Below are 25,311 nucleotides of genomic sequence, written 5' to 3' on the forward strand. Positions count from 1 at the left end.
CGGCTCCCGGTGCCGCTGCCGGTCCGGGTCCGCCATGGCCTCGAACTGCGCGGGGGGCTCGTCGGCGGGGGGCGTCGGGGTGGCGCTGGGTTCGGCCCTCAGCGCCAGCAAGACCAAGACCAAGAAGAAACACTTCGTGTGCCAGAAGGTGAAGCTGTTCCGGGCCTCGGAGCCGCTGCTCAGCGTCCTCATGTGGGGGGCCAACCACACGGTGAGCGCGGCCCGCAGCGGGCCCTCCCCGCCCCCTCAGCCGCGGCCCTCCTCCCCCGGGTCGGGGCCCTCCCCAGCCCCTCGGGACCGGGCCCTCATCCCCCTCATACCGGGCCTTTCCCCTCAGCGAGGGCCCTCGCCCCCCCCCCCCCCCCCCCCGGATCGAGCCCTTCCCCCCTCTCCCTCAGGCAGGGCCTTTTCCCGCCCCCCTCAGGCCAGGGCCCTCGCTCCCCGGATCGGGCTCTGTCCCCTACACCCACTTACCCCCTAAATCGCAGCCTTCCTTCCCCCTGGCATCCGTTCCCTAATCCGGGTCCTTCCCTGGATTCCCACTCCCAGGGCACCCCGGTGTCAGGACCGCTCGTCCTCCTGGCGTGGTGGATGCCCGCCCTGTGAGGAAGGGTCTTTGTGGGGTCTGCTCCTTCCCGCCTGCATCCCTGTCCCTTTTGGTGCCTTTCTCCTGGGGTTGGGGCTGCTTCCCCAGAGCATCCCTGTCTCCGGGCAGTTTGGGGTCCCCCCCCCCCGGATCAGGGTGTCCCTCCCAGACATCGCCTTCCTCATGCCTGGGGTGGCTTTAGACTTCCCTGCTGCTAGACGCTTCTCTTTGCCAGAGCGTGGCTGCCCCCTCACACCCACCCGTCTGCCTGTGTCCTCTTCCCCAACACCCTCCCCTCTCTTTCCGAGGACTGGGGAGGGGGAGCGATGCCATTTTGGTTTGCGTCCCTTTGTGTAGGGTGCTGTTGGCCTGGCACACCTCTTTGGGACCGGAGGCCCTGAGGACGCTCATTCGACACCCACAGCGCTGTCCCCTGTCACCAACCCCTGGCTTTCTCACTCAGGGAAATCCCTGTGGCCCCGTAATGGTGAGGGGACTCCCACGTGTCACGACCCAGAGGCCCCACGCACACAGTGACAATCCTGTTCCTCAGTTGGCTGTTTGAGGAGAATTACACGTATCTCTCTTCTCCATCCCAAAATATAAAATGGTCTTTTGGGCCCCATCTGTCCAACCTTGTCTCCCTCTGACTTTAGGCTTCAGCTACCAGAACTCAGGCCATGTATGTTCCCCGGCCTCCCTGGGTTGGCACGAGTCTTAGGAAGGAGCTGGGAGAGGGTCCCTTGGAAACGTCAGTGAAAGCTCAGCTCTTTCATCCACCTCCTTTGGAGGTTCCTAAGACCATCTTTGTATTTTTCTCTGGAAACTTCTCCCTCATCTGTGATGGCAGGCACAAATCTCGTACTGGAATTGATTTGCCACTGCTCTCTGGATGCTGTTCTGGGAGAATATTCAGGTGGTCAAAGAATTCAGAAACGTCATCCCTTCCTAAATTAATATGCTTTCAGGGCTCAGACACCTATTTCTCCCGTGGATTAATGGATGTTTTCTAGAGAGTGAAAGGGATTTAGGTTTAATTTTTGCAGAAACGAAATAACGCACACAAAAAATTAGAATTGTATTTCTAGCTTGTCTGATGATAGAGTGAAAGCTTCTAAATGTAGTTCAACACAGCACTGTCTTTCTGAGTCAAAGGACGTTCCGAGTGCTTGCTGCTCAGAGCCTTGCCCAGGAAGCAGGATAATGAATTTAATCAGGCTTTGATCAGTGGTACTATTAGGAGCCCTGAAGAAATGGAAATTGGTGGTATTCTTCTGAGTTTCATTTGTGGCCTCTTGGGGACAGTTGTTGCTTGGTGGCAATTAGCCTTTTTTTTGTAGCTGTCTGGGTACTAGGAATCTGGCAACTTTTGTAGGCACTGGATCAGGACAATGTAACTTTTGGAGCACTTGGCTGTGAAATATTTAGGCAAAGGGAGGAAGGCAAGCTGACAGTTCTGTATGAACACTAAGCTAGTAATGAGATTATATTGGATGCACATTATGAAGAAATTGCTGCCAGAAAGGAGGACGGTGTCCTGAGGGGCTGGGAAGGGGTTTAGAAAATTTCAGCTGTGACCTCCTCACCCTTGGACAGGCATCCAGGATTTCCCACAAATTCTTGCTAGTTCATTTTCCTCCACCTGTACGCCACCGATCTCAGTCTGCGTTTGGGTGAGCCTTGTGAGTGCCTAAGAGGGTTGGTGGCTGGTGTGGCCGTGCTGCGGAGCAGGCTGCGAGCTGAGGTGGCTTTGTTTACTCAACACATGAGCAGCTGCTCGTCCTGGTCTGCGTTTGGGAGATGATGTTGGTGCCCTGGTTATGTGGGAAGTAGAATTGCTTATGTGCTTCCAGCAGATGGGTCTGGACAGTTTAGAAATATTTTCAGGAGTATCTCTGGACCTTGTTAGAAATCTTTTGGGGAGTTGTTTAATGTTTGGCTTCTGAACCACGGTTTTACAAGGAGGGATGAATCCCGTGTCTGTGGAGCCCTGCCTTGGGATCCCTGCAGTAGGAGGGGGAAAAAAACTGCTATCAGCACAAACCACGAGGCTGTGCCAGGAAGATTCTGTCAAAAATACTTGCATTAGAGATGAACTTTTTCGTGGACAAATCAAACAACCAACCATTTTATGCAATCCACCATTTCTGTTGACTGAAGAAATTCCCTTGGGTCCATTAACCGAGTCTGGCAACAGTTCGGCCCTGCCTTGTGTTTAAACAAGCTTGTTAGCAGCTGGTGTGAATACAGGCAGTGATGGGCCTGGAGAGGATCAGGAGCAATGATGTTAGCACACCAAGAACAGGAACTGGTTTCTGGAACACCAGTTCTAAGCATTTCTGTTTAAATAGCAAGCTGGGTCTTGGCTGTCCTGGTGGTCCCCAGCCAGCATTTAAACCGAGTGAATCGGGATCGGGGTGGGGCTGTGGCTGGTGTAAGCAGGGCCAAACGTGGGTGGTATTAGCCCGACAGCTAAATTTTGAACTAGAAAACCATGGAGGGGAGAACTCGTGCAGATAGGAGAAGAAAGTGGAATCACAGAGGCTCACCCTTGATTTCTGAGTTTTCTGTAAGGCAATGTGAAATTCAGCAAACGTGGAGATGGTTCCTGGGAAAGCTTTGCTTGCGACTGCTGTTGTCATGGCATTGGAAGAGGGGACGCAGCTCCTCGGTGTTGGTTATGTGCGTGTTGCTCCATGCACGTTCTCCGTGCCCTGGCTGGAGTTTTCCGTGCATGGGAGCTCGCCAGCAGCGGAGGGAAAGTTGTGATGGTTCTGGAAGGGAGAAGCCATCTCGCACTGAACAGCAAGATGAACATGCCAGTGTTGTGTGATGCTCTGGAAACCATAGAAACGGTTGTAAGGTGCTGATTATACAAGGCACTGGGATCCCAGTGAGTTCGGGGGTTGTTGGAGAGGTGACTCTTGTTTCTGTTTGTTAAATGAACAGTCAAGTTCATACGGGCCGTGATGATGCTTCTCTAGGTGGCAGTTCGTCAACTGGAAACGATCCCTGGAGCTCTGTGGATGTTGGCAGGGGCAGGGGGTAGGCATAAACAAATCCCATTTTTGTTGAAATGGGTAGATCTCTTCTGTTAGCTGTGTGGATCTTGCCCGAGGCAGCCTCCTGCGCTCCAGAGGCTCCGATACTGGCTGAAGCACCAGCCGATCTCCTAGGACCTTTAGGAGTGGTGCCAGCCGGTACAAAACACAGCTATTTAGTATTCAAGTGAAATAACAAAATTGGGATTTGCAGCACGCTTCTCCCTTCTCTGCAGTGTTGTTTTTGGTGTTGCCATGTTAATTCTAGCCAGAGCAGCATCTGCCACATATCAAATGTTGAAGTCCTATAAATTGGTACTGGCACAGGGTAAACAGCATGTATTTGTCCTTTCCAACACTTGCTGTCTGCTGTGGCTCTAATTGACCTCTGGAGAGTGCAGCATATGGCGATGGCCATGGTAGCCCATGTTAATGATTGAGGCTGGTGGCTCTGAACCTTCTTATCCCGGGACCTCTTGTTAAAATAGAGATTCCAGGAGCCCTTTTCCTTCCTGGGGTATGGAGAGAAAAGAAGATTTTCCTGGGTGGTTCAGGGAGGAAAATGGGGCTCAGTTGCCTGCTCTGCCACTGACTCCTGTGGCCGTGGGTAGGTTGTTTAACCTTTCCATTCCTCAGCTCTTATTTGAACCAAGGGAAGCGATAGCTCTGCCTACCTGCAAGTGGACTGGGAGGACGGATGCTTTCCGGTGGTCCTGAGGCCATGCTGACGCGATGGGTGACAGGCTGCCCTGCGTTGGCGGGGCAGCAGGGTAGTGGTGACTGATTCCTCTGCCTGTGACGCAGCGTTGTGCTGCAGCTCCATCAGGACGCGGGAGTGCTTTCCAGCAGGCTCCAAAGTACTTTGTTCAGGAAGAGGTGGGTTCGCTGTCACTAGGGGATGCTTTTTTTTTTCCTCTTAAAGCATGCTGGTGTCCCTAGAGCGCCAATAGAAATTATTGACTACAAGATTCATGCTTCCATAGCATTGCATGGGGGTTTTGTGAGCTTGGATACTGATCAATCATGCTCTAATTCATGGAAAACTATTTTTTTCTTAAACCGTTGCCCAGTTGCTGTACTGTGTTAAGCAGTGGCGAAGTTTTGCTGCAGATGTGGGCTTGCCTCCATGCTAGTTAAAGTGATTTTGCTATGTGTCTTTTACCTACTTCCCTGGAGTATTATAAAGTTTAACTAATGCTCACAAAGTACTTTGCGATGCCTGATCGAAAGGCTTTGAGAGGAACAAAGTATTTTTATTTTCCTGAGCAAATTCCTGTTGTAAAGAATCCTGGAGAGTAGACTCACACACTCCATCATCTGGATCTTGTTAGTAAACAAATTGCATTTTCCCATCAATTTACTAATGGTAATTGCCACTTTGAGGCTACAGTCAGGTTTTGAAACAAAATTGTGCCTGGCCCATTCGTTCTAACAGCTGTCCCTGAATGACACAGAATATTGATGTGTCTTTTATTGAAAAAGGAATTGGCTTTGGTGGGGAAGACAAATTATCAACTACAGATAAACCCAGAATCGTACTGACTGGTGTTGCTCAGAAATTCAAGTGACCAGGAAATACAAGCTGAACAGACAGAGGCGAGGTGGTATTTTTCCAGCCCTGTAAGGCCAGGGGTGGCTGTAGACTTCTCAGCGGTGTAGGCAAAAATGAATTCTGCTGACTGAGGATGAAGGGCCTGGCCACTCCTGCGGGGGGAAGGGGAGAGCTGCTGGCTGGGAAGATGGAGAAACAGCGGAGCTGAGCTTGCTGTTCCTCTGGCTGCTGGGCAAATAGAGGAGGAGGGTGGCAGTTGCAGCTTTGGAGAGATGAAGGTGGTCTCTCCACCACCTACTGCTGTTGCCCCAAGCCCTGGTCCCTCCTTCAGTGGCATCAGGCTGCCCTTCCCTCCAGGGCTCTGGCTGGGATCGTGGCTGTTTTGACACACCGGGCAATCTGCTGCCTTACCTCGCTCCTTGCTGGGGTGACCTCCAGACACACCGGGCTGTTTGCCTTGCTTGGGAAATTGCTCCTTTGTTCTCAGAATATGGTGAAACCAGCAGAGAAATGTGAAGCATCTCATTCTTAGTGCCCCTGCTGTTGCCTAGTGAAGATGTCAATTGGTTTGTCTAAAATGTGCCTTGGTTTTAAATCCTCTGAGCTCCACTGAGATCCTCCGAGCCTGGTGCGTGTCTGAGTCTTTTGTGAGGCTGACGGGCATGTGCCATTCACACTGTCACTGGCCTGGGGAGGGGCAGGACCAGTGTCTTATGTCTTCCTGCAAAATGCAGGTGGCAGTGGCATAATGCACTTCTTAATGGTGCTTTCAGACTGGGCTGGTCCCTGTCAGGTTGTCTGTGTTTTCTACCCAGTGCAGGAATAGAAAACTCCTGGGATAAGAGGACTGTGCAAAAATCTGGGCTTATTTTCAAGAGGATTCAAAGGCAGATTAGGTCTAAAAAGCTGGATGACTTACAGAAAAACAGCACCATGCTGGGTCTGGAGACGGATCCCTGCTCTGAAGAGCTTGTGCTCTAAATTAGCCATTCTTAACTTTTTCCACTTTGGGGACCTCTAAAGCCTTTGACATGGAGATGTGGAAATACCCCAGGCACAGACTGCTGTGCAGCACAGGACCTGCTCTTTGCAGTTGCCGTGCTTCTCAAAATAGCCCGTGACCCCTGCGGTGAGGGACCAAGGTGTGTGACTGCGGTGCTGTCTGCTGCTGCACCTCTGCTCTCTGCAGCTGCCTCTTCCAAAACAAAGAACCAAGCCCAAGATCTCGCTGTCCATCTTGTGGCCAGCACCAGCCCCAGAGATCTCCAAAGCTCCAGGCACAGGCAAACTTTCTACAGCTGGGTGACATCTTTTTGTGGGAGACAGGCAGGTCAGACCCGTGGGAACAGGCTCCCCAGGAGCCAGGCACCTCATTGCTATGCACCTTGCTGTGACCTTGCCTTCTGTAGCATAAATACACAGAGACACACACTCTGCTATATATAATCTCCTGCTACACGCCTCTCCCTGGGGAGAAGGCGAGAGAGCAAACATGTGCCAGGCGTTAGTCACGTTGCTCTCGGAGGCTGTTCAGATTCCACCATGATAAGCACAGGAGAGGATCCCTATAGAGCAGTGCTGTCCGTTGCTTTCGTTTGGGCAAGGTCTTCTAGTGTTTCACTTGGCACCCGTGCTGCAGGACCTGGCCCGATTAGCCTTAGGAAGGGGCACTGGACGCCGAGGATTGTAGCACGAGAAGAGAGAGTTTGGGATATCCCTTTTCCGAGGCAGTGTGGGGGCTTTTCATTCCTCTCCCTTTGGGATCCTGAGGAAAGTGTCAAGCATGGGAGTTGCTGTGGGAGCAGACAGTGCATGTCCCTCTTGCTTAAAAAACAAACAAAACAACAGCAGCAACAAAACAAACAAACAAAAAACCCCTAACCAAACCCCTGTTAGCTTTCCGACTGGTGTCAGGAACAAAGGCCCGGTAGCCATCTGACCAAGAGCTGCCTTGTGCGGTGGAGGGCAGGCTGTCAGTGCTGGGACTAGAAATGGCCAGTTCAGTTCTTTGGCAGCGATTCTAGTCCCCAGCACAAATCCCTTCCTTCTCCCCATCTTCTCCAGAGCCGGAATCCCGAAGCATCCAGAAAGCTCTGCTGTACGCAGCTGGAAGGGGGGAAAGGCTTCTGCAGCGGGGATTTTTTTGGCTGTTGTCAGGCTGCTCTATCTTGGGAGGAGCGGGGGCATCTTTTAAATGAGACGAGGTACCCTGGCGCACCATTTCTGCCAGTCAGGAGACTTGCAACAGGTACAACGTTTGCTTTGAGGTTTCTGCTTTGGCAGAAATGAGGACATCCAGAGACGTCTTGACATCTCACTTTGCTAACATTTGTGTCTGAATTTCCGGCAGGGAGGAGACAATCTCCAAATCACTGTTCCCTCTCAGTCGTCAGCACCCTTCCTCCGCTCTGGAACAAGCTGATAATAGCTTGTTTGTGCCTTACCCACCGCCGGGAAGAGGGCTGAGAACAGGCGTGTCTAAGGAGCTGTGCTGTCGGGCTTCCCCTCCTGTTAGATAGCAATAATTAGTGGCTGGAGGCAGCGCCTCCTTCTTGATACAGAATTAGCTGTTTTCTCTCCCCCCTCTCTTCACCCTGAGGGGAAATCACTGCATGGGGCTCCCTGATACAGCTCCCTGCAGTAGCTGGGAGCTGGACACCAGTATCTGGGAGATCCCTTCCTCACCTGCGGTCCTCTTGCCTTTCCTCTCTTCTAGCTGTGGCTCGAGGAGTGGCTCAGTGCAGGATTGAGCCTTTAGCTTAAGCCGGGGGATATTGACCTCCCTACTCCATTGTGATTACAAATGATGGGAGGCATATGACATTATTTATTCATTCATCTGTGCAGCATTCTCCATACATCCCAAAGCGCTTTATGGGAGTGCTTAATGCTCCTCGGTGCTGCTATAAAGTAAATTCTGGGCAGGGCTTTGAAGAGCACCATCTCTGCTCTTAACGGAGCCAGTTTACTTTCCGCTTATCTGTTGTGTGGGATGATTGCTCTCTGAAAATAGTCGTCTTTTCTCTTTGCAGTCTGACGTTTGTTAAATCCGGTCTGTTTTTTCATTGGTAATGATGGAGAAAGGATGTGAAAAATACGTACCTCATCAAAGGCTTGCTCATATAATTAGACAGCTCACTGCACATCTCCAGAGCTGGAACCTACTTGGTCCTTGCAGAGTTGAACTGTGCCGCAGATCCCGCTGCAGAATCCCTCACGCCTCCTTTTATCTCTGCCTCCTTGGAGGAGATGTGGCAGCAGCTATTCGGACGGTGTTGTGTGTCCTGTTGCACACAAGGAGCGGGGAATCCCAGAACTGGAGTCCATTTCCTTAGGCTGACGGCTTGGACCCTGTTCCCAGTCAGCAGGGGAATGCTGCGTGCTTTCCAAGTGTGCTGGAAGTCGCTTGACCTGCCTAAGGTTTTGGCGTTGGGAACAGACCCCAGGCCTGACTCCTAGCCAAACCCTGCTGTTGCCAGTGTTGTCTGCTTCTCTCCAGCATTACCTGCTTGGCACAGTAATTATGAGAATGGAGTTGTAATAAAACTGCTTCCTAAATCCAGCATGTTAATAGCAGCTCAATTAGATGGGACTCCTGTGATTCCTGTGAAGTCCATGTGAATGAATGACACTGGGGCCGTCCTCAGAAAAGGCAGCTCAGAAACTTGCTGCCTCTTGACCTGCTCTTGAACGCTGGCACATCCTTGTCAGTGCATGGGCTTGTCTGGAGCAGGGTAGCCAGATATAGTCCAGAGGTGGATTTTTTTTTTTTTTTTTTACTATTGATGTTTTCGCTGCTGGGTGCTGTAGCATGAGCCTGTCTGTACAGTAGTAGCTGAACGTTCAGTCTTCTGCATCCCTGTATTCCTGTGGCTGCCGCACATGACTAAGGAGCAAAAACAATCTAGTGGAGTGACTCATCCCTTTAGAGAAGGTGGGATAAGAGCAACAAGAGACAGCGAGCGTAGAAACAGCATCCACAGGGGAGCTGTGCTGTGCTGCACCAAAGCTACCCAGAGTCTGTTCTCTGGCCACGTGGAAGACTTTGGTCATCCGCGATTTGTAACAGTGAGAACTAGTTAAGAAATTGGCTGATGCAACATTTCCTAAATAAAGGCAAATGTGATTTATCTAAAACATAAAATCTGCTATTTCTTGGTCTGTAGGTTTGTCTCAATTCTAAGCTGTATCTTGGATGATCAGTGGCAGGTGAACAGATGAAAGAGCCGAGGCTGGCTGGGGAACTACTCACCACATGATTGAATGAGATGCTTCTCATTCTCACTGTGGCTTGTAACCACGGTGTTCTCCAGGTTGCTTCAGCACAGCAAGTTGCTCTGAAAGTCTAAGGGGTTATATTGCTTCAAAACCAGCTTCTGGGGTATTTGGCATCCCCGTAAGTCCATTGACAGTAACTGCAGGGCAGTGGAACTTGGGTTTTGAGTCTCTGTTTCCTTTCTCTTTTAGATCAACGAACTCAGCAATGTTCCCGTCCCCGTCATGTTAATGCCCGATGACTTTAAAGCCTACAGTAAGATTAAGGTGGACAATCATCTATTCAACAAGTAAGTAGGTGCTTCCCAACTTGTTTGCCTCTGTAATTAGAGCTCTTTGCTGTGGGGGAAACTGGCATGTTGAAGGTCTTTTAGTTTGTTCCCTGTTGTAATGCCAAGAGGGTCTGGCATGGCTGGACACATGCCACAAGTCTGTGCCCTGCCCAGACCACTCAACAGGATGTGGTGGTGGGGCAGTCTGTCACTGAGATGCTGTCTTGTGGTTTGGTTTATATCCTTTGAGTGATGAGAAGTCTGGTAAGGCCAGGCTCAGAAGTGACACTACTTAAAAACAAAGCTAGTTACACATAGATACTCACTGGACAGGGTAGAAGACAATTAATACTTCAGAGTTCACAAAGAATAACTTGTCCAAAGTCCTAGGACTGGAGTTTGCTGCACATCTTGGTTATGCACAAAACCGATGCAGGACTGTCTCTTGACCCCTGTTGTGCCCTGTCTGGGTGTCCTGTCCTGACCAGCAGAACCCAAATCCCAAGACCATGGAGGAGAGGGCAGGAGTTTGCTCTCCGTGACCTGCTGGCTTCCCTGTCTCTTTGGAACTGTTCACAGGAGACAGCCATGAAGCTGCATTATACCCCTGGCCCATGGGGTTTATATAGAGTTACCCCCTTCCCCTTTTCCCAAAAGATCAATTTTTGGAAGCCCTTTTAAAGCCATGGTCGTGACTGGTGCTCAGAGCTGTGTTCTCCACTCGGGCTCTGTGTGTGCGCAGGTCTGCAGCGCTCCCTGATTAATGCTTCATTTTCACTAAGTTTCACAGGGATCAGCTTTTGAGAGTGGGAGTGTGATTCAAAAGTTTGTCTTCTCTGGCACCTACAATTTGCAGTATCTGCTTTTCCCTCTTCTCCTACATAGATTTTAGTTTCCCACGTATTGGTGCAAAGGATTCTCATTGAGAATGAGCTGACAAAATCTCCCACTGTGCCCAAGCAGGACCATCCTCTCTGCCTCTTCCCACTGGGCAGAATAAGAGCTCTGGTAGGGAGTAGATGCGGCATCCCTCAGCAACAGGGGATGTTGTCTGTTGTCTGCTGTACTGTGTTCTGGGGAGGCCCCGTTCCCGGCTGGCGAGGCCTGGCAGCAAAGCTCAGTCTGTAATGGTTGGGATTGGTCTGGAACATGCCAGACTGGAGCTGATTCACCCCCTCTCCTTTGCGTTCTGGGTGAGATGGTTTGTCTTGTGTTGACCTTTCTTTTGACGCACGAGTGATCTGATCTGATCTGAAATCAGAGCCCCCCCCCTTTCCTCCAGCTTTTCATCTTAAACAGTAACAGTGTGTTGCAGGGCAGCTGTGTTACTGAACGGAACAAAGCAACAAAGGAGGAGGAAAGAGAGAAATTATTCTGTCAAATCTGTGCTTGTGACAGGGGAGATTGTTCTGTAAGACAGACATCCTCATCCAAAGAGCCTGTTAGCCAAAAGCTGGATCCTGCAAGCATTTCTATGAACGGATGACTTTTGTAGGCATCCAAAGAAACAAGCTACCCTAATGAGGGTAAATACTTGCAGAGTAGGGCCCTTGTAGGTAGGAGGGGGCTTGGATATCCTGGGGGTTAGCAGTGAAGTGGGAGAAGAATTGAGTTTGATTTCACAAGCTGATCATTGCACAAGAATATCTTTTCTGCTTTGCCCTAGGGAAAACTTGCCAAGTCGCTTTAAATTTAAGGAGTATTGTCCACTGGTGTTCCGAAACCTCCGAGAAAGATTTGGGATTGACGATCAAGACTACCAGGTACCGTGTCTTTTCTCCCCGCCCTCCTAACGTCTTTCCCTAGGACAGAATAACCAAGCTGGCAGAGAAACTATGATATCAGCATTCTTGTGTGGTCAGTTTTTATGGGCTTATAATCATGGTTTGAATGGTTTTACCATCACCCTAAGGGCCCCCAGCAGTAGATCTTGCTGTGCCAGGCCCTGGGCAATTGCAGAACGAAAAGATGGTCCCTGCTCCAGAGCACTTGCAGTCTAGGTATAAAATAAAAGGCAGCAGATGGTTGCAGACAGGCGGGAGCTTGAGGATAACAATGATCTAGTGCAGAACATCTGCAAGGAAAATGAGTCTGTCGTGTTTTTACAGATTCGGGTGCCACTTTAACCAAGTACGTGTGCCAAGCATTGGTGCTGTTGAATTGGGTTTATCAAGGTGGCTGCTGCTTTGGGACGTGTCCCCTAAGGCCAGAGGCTCAGACTTGCCTTGGAGGGGGAGACACATTTTCTTGTATTAATACCGCTGGGCTTAAATCCAGTGAAAGAGAGATGTCGCAACTCTCGCTGCTTACAGCAGGGCCAGCCTTCCACACACAGCTCTTAGTCTTACGCACACGGGAGATGTGTAGTAGCAGGCTGCTTGGAGACCTCTTAAATGAGGGAAAAGCCAGCGCAGAAAAAGAGGGTGGCTTTGATAGCTGCGTGGCCTTTAGCAGGCTGAGTGTTAGGTAATTAAACCCAGTATCTCTGGCACTCCACTGCAGTTGATAAAGGCTGGCAATGCGCCAGCACTGACTGGTCGAGGGCTTCAACTAAAATACTCGCTGGAATCCGCCAGCCCACAGCGGCACGTTAGCGCTGGCGCGGTGGGTGAGCGGTGCAAGCTTCTTGCTCTCTCCCTTCTTTGCTTCACGTACAAGTCCAGCCATGCTCCCTGCTGCCTGTGTTGTGGGGAGAGGAGATGGGAGCAGAGCTGTTCCTGCTAATCCTACCAAACTGCTTCCTTCTGGTAGTGTGTGTGTGCCCCTGTCCGCATACATCTGCGTATACGCCCTTCCCAAGCTTGTCAAAACTCTCTGTGATTATATCTAGATTATTGCCTGATCTCCCCCTGTTTCAAGGTTAATATAATGAAGAAATCTGTTTTCTTACTCCAGCTGCGTGGCTTATTGCACTGGTGAGACACTACATCTACTTGATCCTGTTTCTGGTCTCATGTGGTACGGGGCAAGGAGCAGATGTGTAGCACCTGCATCCCATCCTCTGCCCCTTGTTCCCAGACCGAGGGGGGAGCATGCTGGTCCCCCTGTGAGAAGGGGTGACCTCTGAGGATACCGGGAACAGTGTTTGAGGCTTTGTGTAACTGTGTCTCAGTTGCCTCTCTCCTGGCTGTCAGGGCCCATCCTACTCTGCTGCCTGTTCTCAGGCACGCTGGGCACTCCGAGGGTGTTTGCTCAAAGTGAGACACGTTTTTCGAGCAGAACTGACAGTCATCTTTGCTTTTCTTCTGCAAGGGGCCGGCCATCCCCAGGAGGAATAGTAAATGCTGGCTGCTGCCTTGTCGCAGCTCTGGTCTGGATGACTGCCCATCTGCTGACGGAGATAGAGCTGAGCCCAGCGTTAGGAGGCAGGTGCCGTTCTTTGTGCCTGTGTGTGCTCAGTGCCTTGTAATTACCTGAGAGCCATGAGTTGCGCACACAGATCTCTTCTGCTTGTGATGGAAGATCTCTTTTATCTTCAGGACACGGCTGCTCAGTCAATGCTTTTCTTGAGCACATGCCTGTTAGATTATTAATTCTATTTCTTCCCTCCTACCGTCAGGCCTGTTCTCTAGGCAGTGATGGCGTTTTGCCAGGAGAAGCAGTACCATTGCCTCCTGGTCTGTTGACAGTAGTTCATGCCAGGCTGTGTATGGCTCTTGAGGAGGCTGCTTGGCCAGCAACACCCTGCCCCTGAGGCTGGCTGTACCAGGGAATTACTTTGTGTGCTGGCTTCCTCCGTACCCTTCAACGTACTTGCATGCAGTGAAGTCATTAGCTCCTAATTATTTTTTCTCCCGGTCCATCCGCTATAGTATATTTTAGAAATTTTTTTCTCAGTTTCTTTTAAGAAATGATCAGCACCATGTGAAGTAACTTACATAGAAGCGCCCGCAATCTTGTTGGTTCTTAATACCTGGTTTATCATTTATGTTTTACCTGCTGCTCTGAAGGATTACTTCTGCCATCTCTGGGGTAGAGCAGTTTGGCTCTTTAAAAGTGTCCAGCTAGAACAGAAAGCAGAAGACATTCACTGAGCTAAATTCAGGTGGGTAAAATGTGATGGCTTGAGTGGGAATCGAGCCAGGATGATAAATATAACACCCGAACTGTGGAAGAGGTGGGAGTGACAGGAAGGGAACAAAGTAAACCTTGGCTATGAATTTGGTAATGTCTATATGTGGTCATGATTTCTGCTTCCCATCTTCTGTAGAAGAAAAGCTCTGTGGTTTTGAGGTGAGGGGTGATTAAACTGTGTAGCACACTCATTTGCAAATGTCAGCAAGAAGCAAGGGGGTTTTTTTGTTTGCCTTTATTTTCCTGACAGCTTCTAAAGCCGTTGGCAGGAGTAGAGTTTTTCCCCTGCTTCATTAAAGTTTTAAAAGCTTTAAATGCTTCATTCTGAAAGGAAACCTCTCGGCTCACTTGCAGCGTGACAATGGTAAATCCCTCTTTCGCAGCAGGCTCTGCTTGCCTGCGTGTCCGCGTCTGCAGAAGAGCAGGCTCCCTCTGCTGTCTGCTCTTCAGGGAGCTGAGGGAAGGAGAGAACAGTGTAACTAGCAGCTAAAAAAGTACATCATGAAATGCATTGTCCAGCCCTGAGATCCTGAAAGCCACATCTACCTTGAGCTAAAGACCACTACCCAGGTGTCAGTACCACTGTGTTTCAGAGCACAACTGTCCCCATATGCTTGCGCCAGTGGCAAGGAAACGCTAGTGGGTGCCTATGCTGTTGGTTGACAAAATGGCTTCTGAACAGACACTGGTGACTGGGGTGGTGGAGTTGGAAGGCAATTGCTGAGAAGTCATGGAGGAAACAAGCAGGAGGCTGGTGACCTGCTTGGGTTAGTCTGGAAGGTGTGAAGAGAAGTGGCTCTTAGTGCGATGGGGCTCACAGTAAGTCCCCCTACCTGGGGAGAAGGATCAGAACAAAGAGCTCATGTTGTGGCTCCAGGAACGTGGTAGATACTTGCTCTGCAGTTTGCTTGGGATTTTCCAATTGTGCTGCAAGTATGAAAAGAAGCTGCAATGTTTCGTTGCTAAGGGTGGAGACAGGGATGTAAAGACAGATGCTGCTGGTTGTCGGAAGAACAACCAAGCTATTTATACTCACAATCTTTTTTGTCCAGTTGTAAGAATAGCAGAGGCTGAGGGTGGCTTTTGGTTTCAGGGTGACCTGTAAAGAATTCCCAAACAATGAGACTTCTGCCAGTTTAGACTGCCTTTTGGTGGAAAAGAAGGCAGGCCATTTCATTCATTTTGTTCTGTTTTTCCTTAAATATTGGAAATATCCTGACAGTTCTTAGATTTCCAGGAGGAAATGCTAAGAAGTCTTAGCCTTAATATGCCTCCTTAATAACTCATTAGTAAAAGACATTTTCAAAAACGCATGCCAGGTGTTGGAGTAAAACAGGTAAACAAATAGAAGGCCCAGATGAAAGCTCTAAACTCCGTGTCCAGACTTCTAAACAATTGGGTTAACCTCGGTAGTGCTGAACGCTCAAGGATGCTTGCTTATTAATGGTCACGACTGGGAGTGTGTTTGCAGGTGTGCTCTGAAGCTTGGCGAGGACACTGTCACAGTTACGAAGGTGGAGCACAAAGTCTCTGGGATGTCTGTTGTTCCAAAGCCAGGTTGTGGAGCTGGCCCCGGTCACCCATGTCTCATCTGCTTTCCAAGACTGCTCTTCTTTCTTCCCCAGGGAGGTGGCAGCTCCTGCCCCTCCTTCCCACTTTTTTGTTCTGGTTCCTTCAGAACTCGGTGACACGAAGCGCCCCAGTGAACAGTGACAGCCAGGGCCGATGTGGGGCCCGGTTCCTCACCACCTACGACAGGAGGTTTGTCATTAAGGCGGTGTCGAGCGAAGATGTAGCAGAGATGCACAACATCTTAAAGAAGTACCATCAGGTACGGTGAGTCTGGAACCCTGGGAGGGGGAGGGCATGGCAAACACGTTGGGGAGCACCTTGTGATTTGCTGGGGAACTGGAGCTTGCATTCACAGTTTCCAGCCTGGCAGAGCTTGCAAATAGCTTTTGCAGAAGAAAACAGTGTTCCTTAGCATCCGAGAGCCAATTATGGCACAGCTGCCTGTTTCTTCACAGTGCTGAGCCCCTTCACAGCTCACCCTGTTCCTTACATCAATGAATTATGGATTGTTGGTACCTGAGATCTGTAAACATGCTCCTAATTCAATCCTTTGAATTAGACTTGCCAGAGGGACCAGGGAGGAGACAGTTACATGCAGCAGGGAAGGGGGGGCAAAGTGGGACAGCTGGAAATGTTCTGCCCTGGTCCACGTTCTCTGCCAGTCCATCTGCTCTTTGCTTTCAGATACACTCACGTAACCACAAGAAGTGAAGTTAGCCAGTGCCAACAACAGACTCGCCCCGCTGAGACTGGGTGACAGACATGCACACCTAGCCTGTTACAGCAGGCTGGACATGCACGCACAATGGGATGCTGTGTCTCAGCTCAGGGCTGGAAGATTCTTACAATGTCCTAACTCGCTTTTCTTGAGACCCTAGGAGCCATTTGCAAGCCTTCTTTCCTTTCACATCGGTGTCAGATGGCTGGAACTGGAGGCTTCGCTATCAGCTTCTTGCTGAGCTTGTGTTCTGTCGGAGGTCGGTTTTGTGTGACAGTACCGTCTTTTTCTGCCCTTCCCTTCCCCGCTCTCCTGCAGTTCATAGTGGAGTGTCACGGGAACACCCTCCTGCCCCAGTTCCTTGGCATGTACCGGCTCACCGTGGACGGAGTGGAAACCTACATGGTGGTTACCAGAAACGTATTTAGTCACAGGCTGACTGTGCACCGGAAATATGACCTGAAGGTCAGTGTTTGGAGGGCAGTCATGGAGCTGAGAGCTCCTTTTCCAGGAGGGTGGGAGTTGGTCTTTGTCACACCTACTTGACAAGGTCCCGGGCTTTGCTTTTTGTTCAGGGGATTAGGTTTTGGGGGTTCTGGATGGGGCTTCGCTTGAGGCCCAAATGTTGTACCATTCCCCCATCACAAGTGGCCTACACTACATCAGGGAGATCTGTAAGTCTATCTCAGGCATGAAAAAGGGGTTGAGCACTGATTTTTAAAGATACTTTCATTATTTTTCTGCATGGAGGAATTAAATGGTGTCAATGAATTCTTCGGGAATATGACACGTAGTGCAGCAATGCTCTTTTCTTTATTCTTTTATCAGGGCTCAACAGTATCCAGGGAAGCAAGCGATAAAGAGAAGGTATGGACCATTCCTGGCCAGCCTTTCCTTCCTCCTGGTGGTTGGAAGCAGATGGGATCCAACTGACTTCCCTTTTCCAAAGGGGTATTGAGCAGGGGATATTAAATGGGCCCTGAGTGATAACTTGTTTCTGTCCCACCTTTCAGGCTGTGCCCAGTAACTGCTCAGGAAGAGATGGTGCAGATCTGGTGCTGCCCTGCCCTGCTCTGTTATGTTGACACTACCAGGAGTGGGGGGAACTTCCTGGGGGACAATCCCACAAGTACCAAAACCCACATTAGTGCAATGGTGTCTTTATGGAAGGATTTCTTCATAGCGCTCCCTGTGTACCAAACTGAGTCAGGTCAGCAGTTAGCTTTTGCAACAGATGCTTTTATAAACCAGACCAGCTCCTCTCAGATTCTTGGCATATCTCAGCATGTTTTTAAGTTTGGTTTCTGGTGCCTTTAGGGGAACTTATGACTAAGAATCCTGCCCCTGCAAAACTTTGGCTGTGATGCTGCCATGAAAAGTCCTGCTGAAATCACAGCAGTAACTCATGGTACTACATGTTTTGCACATGCACATGGGATTTTCAGGTTTGGGACCACAGAGAAAGTCTACTCCAGCCTGCCCTAAAATGAGATCTCTGGCATGAGCCAAGGAACTCCCATTTATACTGAATGTTCTGGCGTCAAGGCACGGCTTCATCGTGCCCAAGTGTCCCCAGCTTGCTGGCTGTTTACTGTCTGGTTTTTCTGCTTATGCAGTTTGTCTCAGACGATTCATAGTGGATCTATATAAAGCCACCACGTGCTCATATGTCATTCTAAGAACAAAATAATTTAATTCCCAGTTGCACAAAGGGGTTGTATATTCTTCCATATCCCTGAGAAATCCTCAGGGCCTGCTGCAAGCAGATTCCTCAAAAAGCAGTGGTTTTAATTTTTTCCTCAAGTATTTAGGGAGAGAAGCATTTTTCTTCAAGCCCTCACCCCTTCCCCCCAGTCTGAAGCCAACAAAATGCATTTCTTTTCTATTCTGGGAGCTGGTTGGACCGTTGCTGGCTGGAGCCCAGCTGTCAAGCTTTCGGCCTGCAGCACATCTTTCCGGCAGTCTTTAAAGTTGAGTGGCTCTCTGTGTCTCCCTTCAGTTTCCCCCTAGGTACAGCTCAGCACATGGATTCATTGAGAAATACTGTGCTCTGCCTGATGCCATTTTCATACTTAGTGGACAGGATGAGCCACTTCACCTTATGGACAGGCAAAAGGTCCTGGTGCAACCGCACACTCGATCAGAGTCTCTGTGCAATCACCATATTGCTAATGGATCAGTGTACCAGCCCTCCCCCAAGAAGTAGGGGTTTGGAAAATTTGACACAGGCTTTTTGTTGCAGGCCAAGGATCTACCAACGTTCAAGGACAACGACTTCTTGAATGAGGGTCAGAAGCTGCATGTTGGAGAAGAGAGTAAAAAGAACTTCCTTGAAAAGCTGAAGCGGGACGTGGAGGTAGAGTTTCCTGGGGGACAGCTTTTACTGCCTCCCATAACTGTATCCTCACTGTGGCCTCTGGCTCAAGGGGTGCAGCAGTGACTGAAAAGCAAGTCATTCCTGGATCAGTCAAGCAATTACAGTCAGGGTTATGCTGTTAGCAGTGGACATATGAGCTCATGTGTAGATTCTCTGGAGTCTAGTAAAGGTTTAGCTCTCACTACAGCCCTTTCTATTCAGGGAGATACTGGCAGGGTAGGACTGAGGATTTCTGATCCCACGTGGATGCTCTTGTTCTCACTCATCTCTTTCTCCCAGTTTTTAGCTCAGCTGAAGATTATGGACTACAGCTTGCTGGTTGGGATCCATGATGTTGACCGAGCAGAGCAGGAAGAGATGGAAGTGGAGGATCGGGCAGAGGATGAGGAGTGTGAGAACGATGGTCTCGGAGGCAACCCCATTTCCTCCTACGGCACACCCCCTGACAGCCCTGGCAATCTCCTCAACTACCCTCGCTTCTTTGGGCCTGGAGAGTTCGATCCTTCTGTCGACGTCTACGCCATGAAAAGCCACGAAAGTGAGTATCATGGAATGTTGTCCTGAAGAAGGTCTGGAGGGCAGAGCTGTCCTGTGGTCTGGCTGGGCTAAATGGAGTGGGAGGACTGTCCACAGGGGGAGAGAGAGAGGCCCTGCCAAGTCTCTCTCCTTTGCTGTGCAGTCCCTTGTTGTGGATGGTGTGAGTTGGAATGGGTAGAAGTGATGCTTGGAGAGTAGTGGCATGTTCAGAGAGCATGTGGGCCTCTGGTGTGCTGTTTCCAGTCATTCTTCTCTGCCCTTCTACAGCCTCCAGCTGCCTTGCTTTCTCTGCTAGTTGCATCAGAACAGATCTGCCATATATTTCTTAAGGAGGGGGGTGCAGCTGGGCTTTGCTCACAGCTCAGGGTGTGCTAGCAACTCTCTTGCCTTGCTAGGTGCCCCCAAGAAGGAAGTGTACTTCATGGCCATTATAGACATTCTTACGCCATATGATGCGAAGAAGAAAGCTGCACATGCTGCCAAAACAGTGAAACATGGGGTAAGCAGCCTGCCACCCGCAGGGAGGATGGGCTTTGGGGCTTCTGCTTTGCCTGCATGCCTGCGTGTGTGTGTGTGATGTCTCCTGACACTGATTTTTCTACCAGTATGGAAATTCTCCAGTGATCCCGTGCCCAAGAACAGCTCTTCCCTCACTTACTGTCTCCTCAGACTGTCTTGGAAAGGTTTTCCCTCTGGTTGGTTGGAGATGACTTGCATTTACGTCCCAGTTTGGGAGGTGCTCCATTTCCCTGGTGTGGCACCAACAGCCTCACAGAGCAGGAATGGACGGGCTGCAGGGAGACATACTACCCTGCTCCCTTCCTGGGGCCAGTCCTGTTCCCTGGCAGCAATCCTGAACTTCCCAAAAGGGCTTGAAAAAAGCCCAGGTTGGCGGGACATGGAGTTTTTCATGCTCCTTCCAAATCTCCTCTAAACCAAAGCAAATTCAATGCTTTGACTCAGTGGTCTGTCTGCAGAAGATCCAGCTGGAGCTAAAAATCAGTTGCCTTGGGGATCTCTCTAGACTTCTCTGGATGTTTTTTCCTAGAACTTGCAAGTTTTTATGGGTCTTTCCCGGCAGAGACAGGCTGGGCTGACATGATCGTTCCCTGCTGTCCTCCCTCCTCCACCCTTTGCAGTGCTGCAGGGTCTGCTCTTCGAGGAGGGTGTTGTGACTTCTCTCTCCTCTCTGCCTTGCAGGCTGGGGCAGAGATCTCCACCGTGAATCCAGAGCAGTACTCTAAACGCTTCAACGAATTTATCTCCAATATCCTGACATAGTCGTCTTCAGCCTTCAGCGAGAAATGAAGAGAAGAGGGGCTACTTCCAAACAGAGAATGCAGCCTGTGACACTAAAACAGACACTGTAGCAGCATGTGGGGTGTGCATGTGTGTGTGCGTGTGTGTGTGCGTGCAAGAGTGAGTGTGTGGCACTGTGTGACTTAAGAGAGAACTAATTCTAGGTGCACCCTCCAACAGTCCACTTGACCCAGGTGGAAAAGTGGATTTTTATGTTACAGAAGTGCCCAGACATAGATTTGAGGGCTTTTTAAAACAAGAAAAGTGCATTGTTTCAGCACTGCTCTTTCTAATGACATTTTCTCCTCTCTGATCAAGAGAATCCCATAGGGATATGGTATGTGGCACTGTATAAAAGGGGTCGCTGTAGATCACGTTCAGTGGGAGTGAAGCAGTGCCTGATTCCACAAACTACTACTTTTTTTTTATTGGACTGTCTTTACCAGAAAGACATACAAGCCCTTTTATTTCCCTCTTGGTAGGAATTGGAAGGAAAATAGCTCACCATTTCAAGGACGGAAAATATTACTCTGATAAGGAGGAGTCGCTGAACTTTAGGTAAATTCAGACTGGGACACTTTATATTTTTTGGTTAATTTAAGTAACAAAAACTTTTTTTGTAACTGCACTTGATTTACAAGAAAGACGAGGGAAATGAACATCTACCAAAGATGATCGCTTAAAAAGGTGTAACCCCTAGAACGTAAAAAAAACAAAACAAAACAAACCAGTGTGAGAAGTAGTAGAGGCATTGAACAACCTCAGATAATAATGTGCTCGGACCCGTTGTGCTTTAAATTGGCCAGCTATGAAGATTTCATAAAAGGAAAAAAAAAAGACATTTTGTACCTGTAGATACGGGATAGTATTTGACTATCTGGAACGTTTCCCTGTCGCACCTCAGTCAGGAATTGCCGTGTCTCTTAGATTACAGCTTCACATCGCAGTTCTGCCAGTGTTAATCTAGCTAATGTTCAGTCTTCCTTACTTGCCCGATCTGCAACAGGTACTTGAATTTGTTTCCTGACAGAGGTTCTTTGGTTAGTTGGTTTATTTTTTAAATGGCAATTTGACTTGCACACGAAGGAATTGGACTCGCTACCAGTGGGGAGTGCTGGGAGCTGTGACTGTGGAGCAAGTTCCACTGCTCAAGAGGACTCGGGACTTGAGCTGTGATTGTTTTTACTCTCCTCTGCTCCATACCCCTCTCTAGAGCGACAGTCAAGGAGTGGAAATGTTTGAACACTTGCGCCAGATTTTCCCCCCCCCCCAAGGAATCGGAACTGATTTGCGTGACTGAATAACGTCCTGTTTTGTCTCCAGAATGCTTGTAATATTTTTCACAGCCAAGCTTGTCAGACTTGCTTTGGGTTTTGTTAGCTCTGCTGCACAACAGTTACAGGTCTTTTGGTTCTTTTTTTAATTTTCTTCTTTTTAAGCAGGATTTAGCGTTTTGAACAAACCTCTTGCAGTTGAAACATGTCGCTTATCTGCCTTGAAACTGTTTTCACATATGCCTTTGTTTCGGGAATAAGCTGTTTTGAATGTCTGTCCTGTGCTGTAACGCGTGCTACAGTTTGCTGTGTGGAATTTGGTCCTTTTGAGAGATAACTGGTGCTCATCACATCCTGGTAATTTCCCTAGACTAACGCTAGCTCTGGTCTGGATTCTGAGTGTGGGCTTGGGTTTTTTTATGTTCATACCCACATTCATGATGTGAATCCCCCAGGTCTCGACTTTGAAGGGGACAAAAGGGGGCTAAAGTTTCAGCCCATGAGAGTGCACTGTAAATAGAGTCTTTAAGAAATCAAAAATTAATATTAGGGGTCATAATGGGATATGAATCTTTTTATTCATTCATGGGTCATTCCCTTTGACATGGGACAAATTTCTTCTGCCACTGTAGTCCAGTCCCTATTCTGTGCGATGTGGGGGCTAACACACCGTTGTCTGGGAGGCTGGATAGTCTCATGTCTTAAGGTGTGTAGCTGGAAAAGCCACAAAACAAATGCAGCTATGAGAATACTTTAAAAAAGGGAGGACTTAGGGGGCATCATCAGCTTAGTTTTGTGGGCATTATATTGGTTGCTTTTCTCTTAAACAATAAGCACTTAAGTTTACTATCAATTAGAAATTAAATACCAATCACTTTTTATTCTTGACAGTTTTAAAAATCTGCATTGAATCTGCAACTTTGGCCTGGTAAGTCTGCCGTTCTCCTTTTGGGAAGCCAGCTTGTACCTTTTAAACTGTTGATCTTTAAATCGTGTATTAAAAAAAAAAAGAGAAAAAGGGGGCAGGAAGAGAGAAGGAAATTAGTGAACTGCAGACATCCTGCAATGAGACACTACAAAACAAACAACCCAAAGAAAGTAGAAGAATGAAGCTTGCATAACTAGGAGCAACAGTCTCATTCACTGAATTTCATAAACGGGAACGAAATTAAAATGCAGTTAGTTCCTGCAGCAATCTTTACAGAAGTCATGATACTAAGGGCTTAAGAGCAGTTAACTGTATTTTCTTATTCCACTCCAAAGAAACTCCTGCTAGAATTAAATTGGCTGTCTCTGGCTCAAGTGATATGAAAAGCCCCATAAACTCTATTCACTTTAGCACTTCCCCAATTCTGGCACCTCTGTCAAGTTGCCATACTGTGTGTACTAAAGTAATGAAATGCAATTTTCTCACTTAATGATGTATTACCCAGGTATGTAACTTTGTTTAACATAAGCATTTTGTATATTGTTTACATTTTGAGAGGTAGCATTACGTTAAAAATGCTAATTTTTGTTTCTAGACAGTATTTTTATTACCAGAATAAGAAGTGAAGCTGCAAATATTTGATTTGTTTTTAAAAGGGACTTTTTCTTTTGTTTTTGTTGTTTTGGTTTGGTTTTTTTAAATCTTGTTTTAGGTCACTTTTTTTAACTCAAGTATTTAAAAGGAAAACCCAGCCCTTTCAATTCTGGTTTTACAACTGCTTGTGCTAGTTTATCGTCTGTTTCTGGTGTGAATTTAGTTCTAGTTTGCTGAATGTAGATATTTCTGTCTGTAGCATGTACCCTGCGGAACACTTTACACTGAAGTGCATTTGACTGAAAACCGCCCTTGGCTGAAAGAGTTGCAGTAGGTAGGCAGATCACTCGGATCCTGGTCAGAGTGCAGGATTTCTCAAGAAATTGCAGTGCAATTCTTTGGTCAACCGGAGTTTCAAAACGAAGAAAAATTTAGTGTGCAGTGTCCCTCTCCAGTGCCCGAAGGCAGGGTGAGTTTGTGTGAGAAGCGAGCTGCAGGATCTGTGTTCCTGTGGGTACCGAGGGTCTCTCTCTTTCTGAACACGGGCCTAATCTGTCAAAATTTAAGAACTAAAAACTGCTTTGAACCTAGAATTTACATCTTCCCCGTTGAGATAGCTCCTACAGCGTAAATAAGAGTGGGAGAGGGAAGGCAGAGTGCGGAGTCACAGTTTGGGTGCTGTTCTGCTCCAATAGTGCAATAAAAAACACTCGAGAACCTGTTGGGTCACCCTTTAATAGGAACCACATGTTCCAGAGGTGCCAGGCGGCACCCGCCCTTTGGTGTCAGTGCTAGGAAGAGGGCCTGGTGTTTGCTGTATGTTAAGAAGAATGTCAGCAGGAGTTCACTTCTCACAGCAAGGAGGGGCGGTGGGATCCTTCCCTCTGGTCTTGTACACACCTCTGGTTGACCTGGTTTTAATTATGAAAGCCGTGATCGTGAAATTCATCACAGGGAGAACTTCTGGGGTAGTAGGTGACTCCAGATTCCCTGCATAAATGAGGCTGCGCTCCCACTGATAGTTGGATTATCAGCAGCAGCGAGAACACTAAAACACTCGATTCTTTCCTTTTCTGGGAGGAAACTCCTGCTTTCCCCTCCGGAGCGCTGCCGCAGCTACCGTCAGTGGGGACGGCAGCTGGGGACTCGCCTCTTAGCCCAAGAAAGGCACAAAGCGAGGTTGTATTGTAGTTACGGGCCGTGTTTGGTAGGGGTTGTGTCTTAGCCTCCACGGACGGATGCCTCCCAGTCCTGTGACTACTATGCAGTCTTTATAGGTGCCTCCCTTTGAGCTGCACCGAGGTCAAAGCGTTTAACCTCGAGGTGGTACAAACCTTGCAGAAGTCAGCGTGTGTGTCCTAAACTTGGTTTGCAACACTGCGTAACCGATCTGAGACAGATCGTCCTTACAGTCGCTCCAAAACCGAAACGGCTATCCTCTCCCCGTCTGTGTCTTAATGCCCCATTTCAGGTTTGCCTGTCAACTCCCCCTACTTCTGCAGAGCCATTCTCCGGTATCCGTATTAGCCACTACTGATTTTCCTTGCTCTTTGAAACGAATTCTTGTGTAATAGCGATGGCAAAGCTCGGGGAACCAACTGCTGGTCATCCGTCATTTTTAGTGGTTTCAGTTTTTACCACTCACAAGTTGCGCAGGTCTTTCGTTTAGCTGCACAATGCTAAATGCAGCTGGATTGAGTTGTGTCAAGTGAGCGTATTACACACAGGTCACAAGGGTGGGCAGGGCTAATCAGTGCAACTGAAAAAATGTGAATAAATTAAGTTTAATCTAAAACTAAAAAAAAAAAAAAGGCATTCTAGGGTTTTTCACTGCTGTTTTTTAAATAGGAATTTTAAGTCCTCTGTGCTTGTCTGTTTGCTAGGAGCAGTTTGAGACACTGTTACTGTTTTGAAATGCATGCATGTTACAAGATGAGTCTCCAACCAGAGAAAAATAAAATTAAAACTTTGTGTACATCTGTTCCTCACTGCTGTCCTCTTTAAAGTGCTCTAATCATCAACTGTTACTCCATGAGGTACGTGGTCATTTTAAGTCCTAGATTAACCACAACTGGAAAAGACTTGTTGTATGTGCCTGTAAAACGGGGTTTTTAAGTAAGAACTGATTTTACCAAGTACCGAGTCCTGGATATCAGAAGAAATTAAGATTTGACAGGAGAAGTTAATACTGCCGTGGTGTCTGAAGGAGATG

The 25,311-nt window shown here is 48.5% G+C and overlaps 1 protein-coding gene across 2 annotated transcripts; it reads left to right on the top strand.

The window, feature by feature from the left end:
* The first annotated feature begins 19 nt into the window (after positions 1 to 19).
* Positions 20 to 25,074, top strand: PIP4K2B (phosphatidylinositol-5-phosphate 4-kinase type 2 beta). Of its 2 annotated transcripts, XM_076356836.1 has the most exons (10): positions 20 to 211; positions 9,647 to 9,744; positions 11,393 to 11,489; positions 15,479 to 15,631; positions 16,409 to 16,555; positions 16,919 to 16,957; positions 18,333 to 18,446; positions 18,747 to 19,005; positions 19,400 to 19,503; positions 20,205 to 25,074. In XM_076356836.1, exons 1-10 carry the CDS (start codon positions 35 to 37, stop codon positions 20,283 to 20,285), a joined length of 1,269 nt encoding a protein of 422 aa, XP_076212951.1. In that variant the 5' UTR covers positions 20 to 34; the 3' UTR covers positions 20,286 to 25,074. The 2 variants fall into 2 exon arrangements, with proteins under 2 accessions (XP_076212951.1, XP_076212952.1); XM_076356837.1 differs by lacking the exon at positions 19,400 to 19,503.
* The last annotated feature ends 237 nt before the right edge of the window (positions 25,075 to 25,311 follow it).

This window comes from Aptenodytes patagonicus, chromosome 20, assembly GCF_965638725.1.
Source record: "Aptenodytes patagonicus chromosome 20, bAptPat1.pri.cur, whole genome shotgun sequence".
Classification (NCBI taxonomy): Eukaryota; Metazoa; Chordata; class Aves; order Sphenisciformes; family Spheniscidae; genus Aptenodytes; species Aptenodytes patagonicus.

Coding starts and splice junctions, on each gene's coding strand:
- PIP4K2B (XM_076356836.1), top strand. CDS start 35: ATGGCCTCGAACTGCGCGGGGGGCTCGTCGGCGGGGGGCGTCGGGGTG. Junction 16,556..16,918: donor ACCGGAAATATGACCTGAAG/GTCAGTGTTTGG, acceptor TTCTTTTATCAG/GGCTCAACAGTATCCAGGGA. Junction 18,447..18,746: donor AGCTGAAGCGGGACGTGGAG/GTAGAGTTTCCT, acceptor TCTTTCTCCCAG/TTTTTAGCTCAGCTGAAGAT.